This window comes from Phascolarctos cinereus, unplaced genomic scaffold, assembly GCF_003287225.1.
Source record: "Phascolarctos cinereus isolate Bilbo 61053 unplaced genomic scaffold, phaCin_HiC Scaffold_726;HRSCAF=1367, whole genome shotgun sequence".
Lineage (NCBI taxonomy): Eukaryota > Metazoa > Chordata > Mammalia > Diprotodontia > Phascolarctidae > Phascolarctos > Phascolarctos cinereus.
Window position 1 is genome coordinate 180,799,479 of NW_027556098.1, and position 9,986 is coordinate 180,809,464.

The window sequence follows — 9,986 nt, forward strand, 5'->3', positions numbered from 1 at the left end:
TTACACCTCCACAATGATTCCTGACCTGTATAACACATTTTTCAGGGCTCTCTTTACTTCCTTATTCCTCAAAGAATAGATTAAAGAATTCAGCATAGGGGAGACAAGGTTATTCAATATTTGAACCACAGCACCAAGCAAGGGGTTGGGTGTAGACTGTAGATAGATAATGATAACTGGTCCGTAGGCACACAGGATTGCAGTAAGGTGGGCACTGCAGGTGGAGAAGGCCTTGCGCCTGCCTTCAGTCGAATGAATTCTCAAAATGGCCATTCCAATGCGAGTATAGGAAACAAGAATAGCGAAAAATAGTGTTAAAGCCAGAAGACCAACATTAGTGAAACCTACCTTCTGGGCGAGGGAACTGTTAGCACAGGCAAGGGGTAAGACAGCAGGAATGTCACAGAAGTAATAGCCCACTTCATTTGGGCCACAATAGGGTAATGAAAAAGTGAATGTAGTTAAGATGGTGGCATCAGTGCAGCCCACCACCCAGGCACCCATAACCAGGACCACACAAAGTCTGGGGTTCATAATGACTGTATATCTCAATGGGTGACAAATGGCAACAAAACGATCATAAGCCATTACAGAATAAAGAACACCTTCAGTACACCCCAAGAAATGGTAGAAGAAGAGCTGGGAGGCACAGCCCCTATAAGAGATAGCTTGACTTTGCCCTGAGAGGTACAGTAGCATTTTTGGAGAGGTCACTGAGGGGAAAAATATGTCAAAAATCGATAAAAGTCCCAAGAAAAAATACATGGGGGTGTGAAGGCGAGAGGAGGATAAGATGGCCACCAGAATGAGTGAGTTCCCTACCAGGGTAAAGAGGTAGATGAAGAAGAAGATGACAAAGAGTGCGTCTCCAGACCCTCTGTGTGAGGGATTCCCAGCAAAATAAACTCAGTGAACTCTGTGTGGTTCTTCATTTTCACAGGAAAGTCAGTGCTGGAAGAAGATGCCAAACCAGAAATTGTGAGTAAAGATGTCAGAGACAGAGGATGAGTTTGATGAGCATAATACAATGCGTGTGAGGTCAATAATTTGTGGTTTTGGTTAAAGGCAACAGCTTAATCCCATAATTTATGATTCTTTCAAAAGACACCAATAGGTAGGAAAGCAAACCTGCCCTCTCCCATTAAGAAAGAACACCCACCGCTGTTTCATCAGACCACATTTATCTATTAGGTTAGAGTTTACAAAACACTTTTCTCAAAATGATATTTAGATATAAATAGTGTGTATATTATTGTCCTTGTTTTACAGATGAGGAAATTAAGGCTCAGAGAGTTGATATCACTTTGCTGAGTTCACCTAGCTGGTTAGAGGCAGTGTTGGCACAAATTCAGGGCCTTTGCTGACAAGTCTAGGGGTCTTTTTCTTTATCCTCTTCACTCAGTGAATGTAAAGGGAAACATTAAATTGGAAAAATTTTGGAAAGATGACAAAATATTTAAAAGGAAATAAGTGGAACCTATAACTAATGTGATGATAATAATTTTCTCCCAACAGAGCAACCTACGGTTGACAAATGTGTGAACCTGAGGCAGCTTTCTTAAAGCTCTCTGAATAGAAACAAAATGAAACAATGAAGATTTATTTAGTAGCCTCAGCTGTAATAGAAGATTATTATATTAGCAATTACTGGACATACAGTTAATCATTCAATTGACAAACCATTTATCAAATACCTGCTTTATACTAGGTACTGGATATAACATTTAAATAAATCATGGACCCTCCTCTGAAGGTATTTACAGTTTAGTAGGGACAGAAGATGTTAAATCAGACATCTATGAAACACAATAGTTCATGAAAGGGGCACTGCACATCTGGGAGATATTTGTGAAGTTTGACAGTTGAAAAAGTGGGAATGAATGAGATTGCTAAGGGAAAGATTATAAAGGGAGAAGAAAAATGGGATAAGTACAGTGAAAAGGGCTAAAGACAGCACCATCAACTCTGCAGGTAAATAAAAATGATTTTTTGTCACAGGAATGAAAAATTCATTTGGGGGTCTATTATGGACAGCTTATATGAAGGAAATTTAAAGGATGTGTGGTTAAGGAAGGCTCTAATAGTGGACATTATTATAGGTGGGGAAGGAAAAAGTATTAAGTATAAAAAATATTAAGTACCTACTATGTGTCTGGTACTATACTTAGCTCTTTGTATGAGATCAGAGTTCAGGGTACACTGAGAAAATCTAGGATAAATGGGAATAAACTTTCCTGGAGTTGGATAGCACTCTGAGAGTGATGTCCCTGCCTGAAATGGGATCTAAAAGAAAACAACAAACATCCAACCCTGCCGGGGCATGTCCTGGCATCATCACCATCACCACCACCAAAATGATTTATTTGGACAAGTTTTCAAGTAATTCAAGCAAGAAATTTAAAGAAGCAGGGATATTTCAGGAGATAAAATCATCAAAGCTGGTGATTCAAGAGGAATTAAATGGGGCAGCTAGGTGGTGCTGTGGATAGAGCACTGGGTCCCAAGTCAGGAGGACTGAGTTCAAATTTGACCTCAGACACATAACACTTACTAGCTGTGTGACCCTGGGCAAGTCATTTAACCTCATTGCCTAGAAGAAAAAAAAAGAGGAATCAAATAACTTGGAAGGTACTTGTCTGAAGCACTGATTAGAACAAACAAACTTAGAAGGGGGACTTACAGCTGGGGTCAGGGATCACACAGAAGTAGGCATAGACTTATTATCTGGACATTGGAAGACTTTCTTCAATGGTTTTGAGTTTTGAGCATTCCTGGACTGGAGACTCCATAGAGAATAATACAAAGGACCAAATAATCAGCTATTGAAATATAGCAGCAGCAGCTTTAACAAAGGCAAATTTTGCAGAGATGTTTTAAATAGGACTTCCTGAGCTATGGGACTTTTTTACTCAAGCAGAGTCAACATGTAAGACAGAGATTCTCTGTAGTCTAGGATGATTTAAGTATAGTCTTTTCTCCTTTCCCTCTATATTCCTTCATGTGGTGATCTCATCAACTTCCACGTATTTACTTACTCTTTCTCTGCTGATGATTCTCAAATCCACCTAGCCTTTCCTCAAACCTCTTTGCTCACCTCCAAGCTCATTTCTCCAACTTGCCTTTCAGACATCTCAAACTATATGTCTAACAGACATCTTAAACATATGTGCAAAACCAAATACATGACCTTTCCTCTCCCCTGCCCTGCACCTTCCATATTACCTTAGAGGTCAACACAATCCTTCCATTCCCTCAGGTTCAAAATCTAGGAGTCCTCTTCAACTCCTCACTATCTCTCACTCCTCATATAGAATCCGTGGCCAAGGCTTATCAGTTTTCCCTTTGCAACATCTCAAAAATATGTCTCCTGTTCTCTGACACTGCACCTACTCTGATGCAGGTACTCATCACTTTATAACTAGATTGTAGGTATCCTTCTAGGTCCTTGGGTGCAGCCTTTTGACTGAGTTCAAGTTTTACAGAACAAATCCTTTTATTAAGGTGATTTGTTCTATGAAGTTTTGATTCAATCAAAGGGACTCACTTGAGGCCTCTTAGAGGGCCACATGTGAACTCAAGGTAGCAGGTTCCTCACCCCTGAAGTTTATTGCAATAACCTCCTAATGAGGCTGTCCACCAGAATTATCTTCTCACTCTACTCCATTTTCCATTCAGCCACTAAAGTGATTTTCTTAAAAACTCAGGTCTGACGGAGTCACATTCTATACTCAAAAATTCCAGTGGCTCCCTATTGCCTCCAGGAACAAGTAGCAAATGCTTTTTTGGGTGTGTGTGTGTGTGTGTGTGTGTGTGTGTATGTGTATATATCTATAGCTATATATCTATATAGATAGACAGATAGATAGATAGTGATAATCATTTAAGATCAATTGAGCCCCAATAAGGGCCAAAAACTTGAATTAATCTTTTTCTCTCTGAGTGAACTGAAAACACCCCTTCCTGTGTCAGCAAATTCCAGGACCAGATGTAACTGACCAGCATTTTTCCTGTTCGTTGTCACTAAGCGCAGGATGTCTGGGATCAGACACTCTCTTGAATAATGGGACTCTTCTTATCTTGGTCTATAATTTCAATTGACACTTTTACATTCTCCTATTTTATTGTATTTACAACCTATTCAATTAAGAAAATTCCTTTCCCATGCTATATATTAAACAAATATATGGAGGCTGTATTTTTTTGTAACACAGACATCCTGAGTCTGATCACTCTCAACTGTATAAAACCTCTCTCATTTTGCTTAACCTCCGAGTCAGAATCACATTCTGGCTCCCATGTTAACATGATTCGCTAGCTAAAAGGGAATAAACTATATAATCATGTATCACCTAACTTGTTTGCCTTCTTTAACCAAACTTTCAGGTTAACAATAGATAGATAGATAGATAGATTGATAGATAATCTCCTAGCCCCTCTCTTACTTTTCCACCATTGTTACATCTTATAGCCTCTAGGATCAAATGCAAAATGCTATATTTGGCATTCAAAACTCTTCATAAACCAACATTCTCCTACCTTTCCAGTCTTTTTATACCTTACTCCTAAACATGGACTGTTCTATCTAGTGGTACTGGCCTTCTAGCTATTGAAGGAACAAGAAGTTCTCATCTTTCAGTTCTGAGCATTTTCTCTGGCTATCCTCCATGCCTGGAATGCTCTCCCTACTCTTTTTCCACCTATGGATGTCCCTAGCCTTCTTTAAGTCTCGACTAAAATCCTTCTTTTACTGGAAATATTTTTCATCCCCACTTTCTTCCAGTGATCCCCCTCTGTTAATTATTTCCCATTCATCCTGCATATCACTTGCTTTGTATATATTTGCATGTTGTCTCCCCATTAGATTGCAAGATCTTTGAGTGGAGGGACTCTCTTTTTGTATCTCTTAAGTATCCCAGCACATAGCACAGTGCCTGACACACAGTAGTCACTTAACAAATGTTTATTGATTGATTAATTACTTTGTGCAATGTACTGGGTTGAGTACAATGGGATATTAAAAAAAAATGAAAAAAGACATGGTACCTAATCTAAAAGTCCTTATGATCCACTAGGGGAGATAGGACACATGCATAGAGAATCACCATAAAAATTTAAGTAAAAGTGAGGTAAGGGTACAGACAGCAGAAAGAATCCTGGCTCTATAACCAGAGAATCTGGGCTCAAATCTTACTTCTGATACTTACTAACTTTTTATCTTGGGCAAGACCCTTAAGCTCCTGGGTTTCAATTTTCTCGTCTTTAAAATGAGAGGGCCTTTCTAGATAGACTGAAATTGATTTCAATTCTAGTTTTGTAATCCCATTAAAGGCAGAAAGCTTTATAAGAGCTCATTGAAAGGAATCTCCAGCAACAGGAAGCTAAGGCTTTTTGGAGGAGATGGTTTCTGATCTGACACTTGAAGGATGGGTAGAATTTATACAGAGGTAAGGAGGGACTTCGAGGTAGAGAAGATGATGAAAACAAGCCGTGGAGTTTTCTTCATTTGTATGATGAAAGGTATAAGATTTCTTTCAGCATTATCTTATTGACTATGTTTAGGGAATGTTGGAATGTAGGGTATGTGAAGGGAAGTAGATAGGGCTGGATAGAGAGAGTAGCACTAGACTACAAAAGGACTTTTAGGCCAGACTGAGTTTTTGCACCATTCAGAGAAATTAAACTGTTTTGAAAATGGTTTGATCAGAGCTATATCTCATGAAGGGAAACTAGGTGGGTCAGTGGACTGAGCAGTGGGCTTAGAATAAGGAAGATGAATATTCCTGAGTTCAAATCCAGCCTCAGACACTCACTAGCTATGTGACCCTGGGCAAGTCACTTATTCCTGTTTGCATCAGTTTCTCACTTGTAAAATGAGCTGGAGAAGGGAATGGCAAACCACTCCAATACTGCCAAGAAAACCACAAATAGAGTTGAGAAGAATTGGACAGGACTTAATAACAACTACAACAAAATACTTCGGATAGGTTAATCTTTGTAGGCTGGGACTAGGGTAAGGTGAGAGTACCAGGAGACAGGGAGATTTTTAAAGAGATTTTTCCTGGAAAGAAGTAAAGGTGTTTGCGGTGCAAATGGTTAAGTAGGGACTGATTTAAGAAAGCAAAGCAAAGCACTTGTACTCTGTTCAAACTTTAAGAAGTTTGGCCAGCAGGATCAAGCTATTGAAAGCCCTTGATCCAAGAGGATGACCTACTGCAGCAGCTCAGTCCCTCCTGTGTTCCTCTCTTATCTTTGGCATCTCAGTAATGGTCTTGGGGTGATCCCCAAAGCAACTCTCTCCTCTTCTAGGTCTTCTGAATACAATTTCTTCTTCCCTAATGAGCCTAAGAAGTGAGGACCAAAAGAATTAAGGGAAGCCCAGGGCACTTACTTGGTCAAAAAGGATGACTGACCAGGCTAAAAAATGTTTCTCTTCAAGGGTAGATGTACCCCTTCAGCTTAGTCCTTGAACTCATTTAGGTTCCATTGGGTAAGGCCTCGGCCCCAGCCAGGGACTCCAAATGTTCCTTTTTTGTCATCATCATCCATGGATAGGGTGACAATAATGTTGAGGTTTGTTCTGCCATCCACAGCAGCAAATTCCTAGCAAGCAGGAGGAGCTGCAATGTTTTTCATACTGCCAAGGCTTACATGGTCTTGATCTCCCTCTGGGTTACCATCCCCTGACATGCCCCCAGACATAGGGAGCCCACTGAGCAGAGGGACCAATTAATTAGATTTCAACTATGGTGGGGATTTAGAAATGAGAAAACAATAGTACAGAAAACAGTAATGAAGACGAACATCTCTGGAAATGGAAGGGTCCTAAGGGTGCTAATTCTGTTCTTAAATGCAAAGTTGTTGCTACTTATTAATCCTATGATCCAGCACTTAACCTTAGTGTCTGGCACATGGTAAGATTGCAATAAATGTTTATTGCCTGACTGCCTGATCTAAAAGGCCTGTATTGAAGGCTGCAGAAGCAGTTTCTTATAGTGCCTGAGCTGTTGCCATATCAAGGAAAACCCAGACCAGAAATACTGTTAGTCATGAGACTTGTGACACTTTATCAGTGCATGTGAAGAGACTGTGAAAAATGATTTTCAATAATCATTATTTTGGAGATTTTGAGCTTCCTCCAGCCCCCTTCTTCCAAAGTCCTGACTTTAGGTCTAGTTTTTCTTCAGAAGGATATTACTGATAATGAGATTTCATTGACTCTCCTAAACTTTGTCAGCCCCCAACCCAGTTCTCAAGTTATTTAATCCAAGGTAGGGAGCTCATTGTATTCTGTTCAGGCTAAGATATCTAGAGATTTTATCTAGATAGCCCAAATCCTGGGTGTGACCTGATACAGAGATTTCCTCTGTACAGAGATAAGATGATGTGGTGTGACATCAGTCCCTGTTGAAAGGGTATATAAACTATGCCCTAGAACCCCAAAATCAGCCCAGTTCTAGACTAGCTCCCATGCATGTGTGCTGCTAGCTTTGAGAGAAATAAACAATAGACTCAGACAACCTAATTCTGTTTGTTTTTCTTAGAGCAAACTCTGTGTATGGTTGACAAGACTGTGATTTTATACCGAGGAAACATATGCTAGAGTCATGGGATAAGCTCTGCTATGCTGTGCAATTTGGACTTTCCTGGTAATGCAAATTTTCCCTGTCCTAAAGAGCCAAGCTCCCTCCCTGCTCTCCCTTTCTCTCCCTTCATCCCCCAAGAGAACAGAGAATGTAAATCACAGGGGAAGAGGTCAAAATAGGTGACCAAGAGGGACTTGAGAAATGACAAACCAGAGCTATCACTTTTACCAATTTTGCTCTCCAGCCCAACTCCCTAATTTGCTGCTTTGCTGTTCTTCTTCCTCCTTGGTCCAAGGTTTGCCTAAGGTGTTCTCAAACTTAAGGGTCTCAGCACTCCTTTACACTTAAAAAAAAAAAGACTGAAGACCCCCAAGATAATTGTTTCTATAGATGATAACTATCAATATTTGCTCATTCCTTTGGACTTCCCCATCACAATCCCAGGAACCTCATGATCAGGAGCCTCATTATTCTGAAAGACAGCATCAGCCCCTCTGACTGGAGAGCAAAGGTTTCCTCCCCAAACCTCCTTTTAAAGAGAGCACCCAGGCCAGCCAACTCTAAATTTGCCTATGATGGACTTCCCCACCTAGCTGCCATATTTTCTCCTCTCCTTCCTTCCTCCCTTTTCAGCTTCCCTTTTTTTAAAATGCCCCCACCCATTAGATTATAAACTCCTTGAGGGCAGGGACTATCTTTTTGTCCTGTTTGCATCCCCAGCTCTAAGGGAAGTGGTCATCATATAGTAGGTGCTTAAGAAAAGTTTATGGACTATTAGAAATTCATTGTTCAATCATCACATTTATTAAGCTCCTACTTACTACAAAGCATTGTGCTAAACCAGGCCTTCACAAGTGGCTGTTTGCCATGGCCTGCCAAAGGATTTGGAGTGGCCCATGAAAAATGTAGAAGATGTAAAGAAAGTAAAGATATAATGAGTGCTTTGTCCGAGCCTTGATTTCCACCTTCCATCAGTCACTATTGTGGCCTTCATGCAATTTGGCAGATGGGTTGCTACTGCACACTCTCTACTGTGGCAACCAAGAGTCATCCATCTGTGTCTAATCTGAGAAGAGTGAGAGTTGTATCTTTTTGTTGTGTTTTCAGCGTTGAACAGGGGCAAAGTGAGTTCAGCCATGTGCCAATGCAGGTGATGCCCACTATGCAATAAGCAGCAACAATACCAGGGCTTTTTCCCCTCCGTTGCCTTCCAAGTTATGTGACTATTTGGCGCTCTCTCCAAGGTCAGACACTCAGAGGGGCAGCTAGGTGGCACAGTGGATAGAGCACTGGGCCTGGATTCAGAAGGACCCAAGTTCACACCGGCCTCAGACACACAACACTTACTAGCTGTGTGACCCTGGGCAAGTCACTTAACCCCATTGCCCAACCAAAAAACAACAACAAAACCAAACAAACAAACAAACAAAAAACAAGGTCAGGCACTCAGTTCAGTATTTCTTTGCTCGTGAGCAGTTGCTGTGGAGATTTTGGGGTTCTAACATTAAAGGTTTTTTGGTGATTTTGTAAAATGGGTGATAAAAAGAAACAAAAGATTGAATCAGAATATACAGTGTTTGATCTGGAGTAGACAAACGATACTTATCTACTTACATGAGAAACAAAATATTGTGCCTTGTTTGTCAAGAAGCAATAGGGGTTCTGAAGAAATACTGTCTTCATTGCCATTTTGAATAAAAGTATCCTGACTTAAGCAAATTGGACACCAATGAAAAACAAATTAAAGCATCCAAAATGTTGAAAGATCTCAGTGGGAAACAACAGTTTTTCAAGAAAGTAAAGTCAGAAAATGAGGCATCTGCTAAGGTTAGTTTTTAGATTTCTAAAGAAATCGTTGAGGCTGGGAAGTCTTTTACTGAAGATGACTCCATAAAGAAGTATTTGCTGATTGCAGTTTCTAGATTACATCACAATAAAAAAAAGAGTTTTTGAGAAATAGTTTAATCATTAATTATACCTTTACTTGGAAAGTGAATTGATAAAAACCTATCTGTGTCCAGAAGAAGTTTAGTCTATTTTAATGTTGGCCCCTACATACTGCCAAGTTGTACAGGTCTGTGCTAAGCCCTTAAGGGACAAAAAAGAGGCAAAAGATAGTCCCTGCCCTCAAGTAGCTTGCAATCTAATAGAGGGAAAAGACTAGGAAAAATACGCATTTAGATAGCTACATACTGGATAATTAGGAAATAATGAAAAGAGTGAAAGCACAGCCTTCTTAAGTGGGGTTTGCCAAGGCTTCCAGCACAAGGTGGGATTTTATTTGAAGTTTATAAATTTTTTAAAAAATAAATTAATTCATAAAAAAACTAACAATAACAAGCTGTGAGAAATGCTGAATTATTAGGTTCCCACATGAGTTGCAAAAAAGCAGGAAAGGTGATG

General features: G+C 40.0%; 1 protein-coding gene across 1 annotated transcript; it reads right to left on the minus strand.

Annotated features, from left to right (window-relative positions):
- Positions 1-932, minus strand: LOC110207072 (olfactory receptor 10N1-like). Its single transcript, XM_020984688.1, is given in 2 exon segments — positions 1-863; positions 866-932. Coding segments are annotated over 2 exon segments (930 nt in total).
- Between the last annotated feature and the right edge of the window lie 9,054 nt (positions 933-9,986).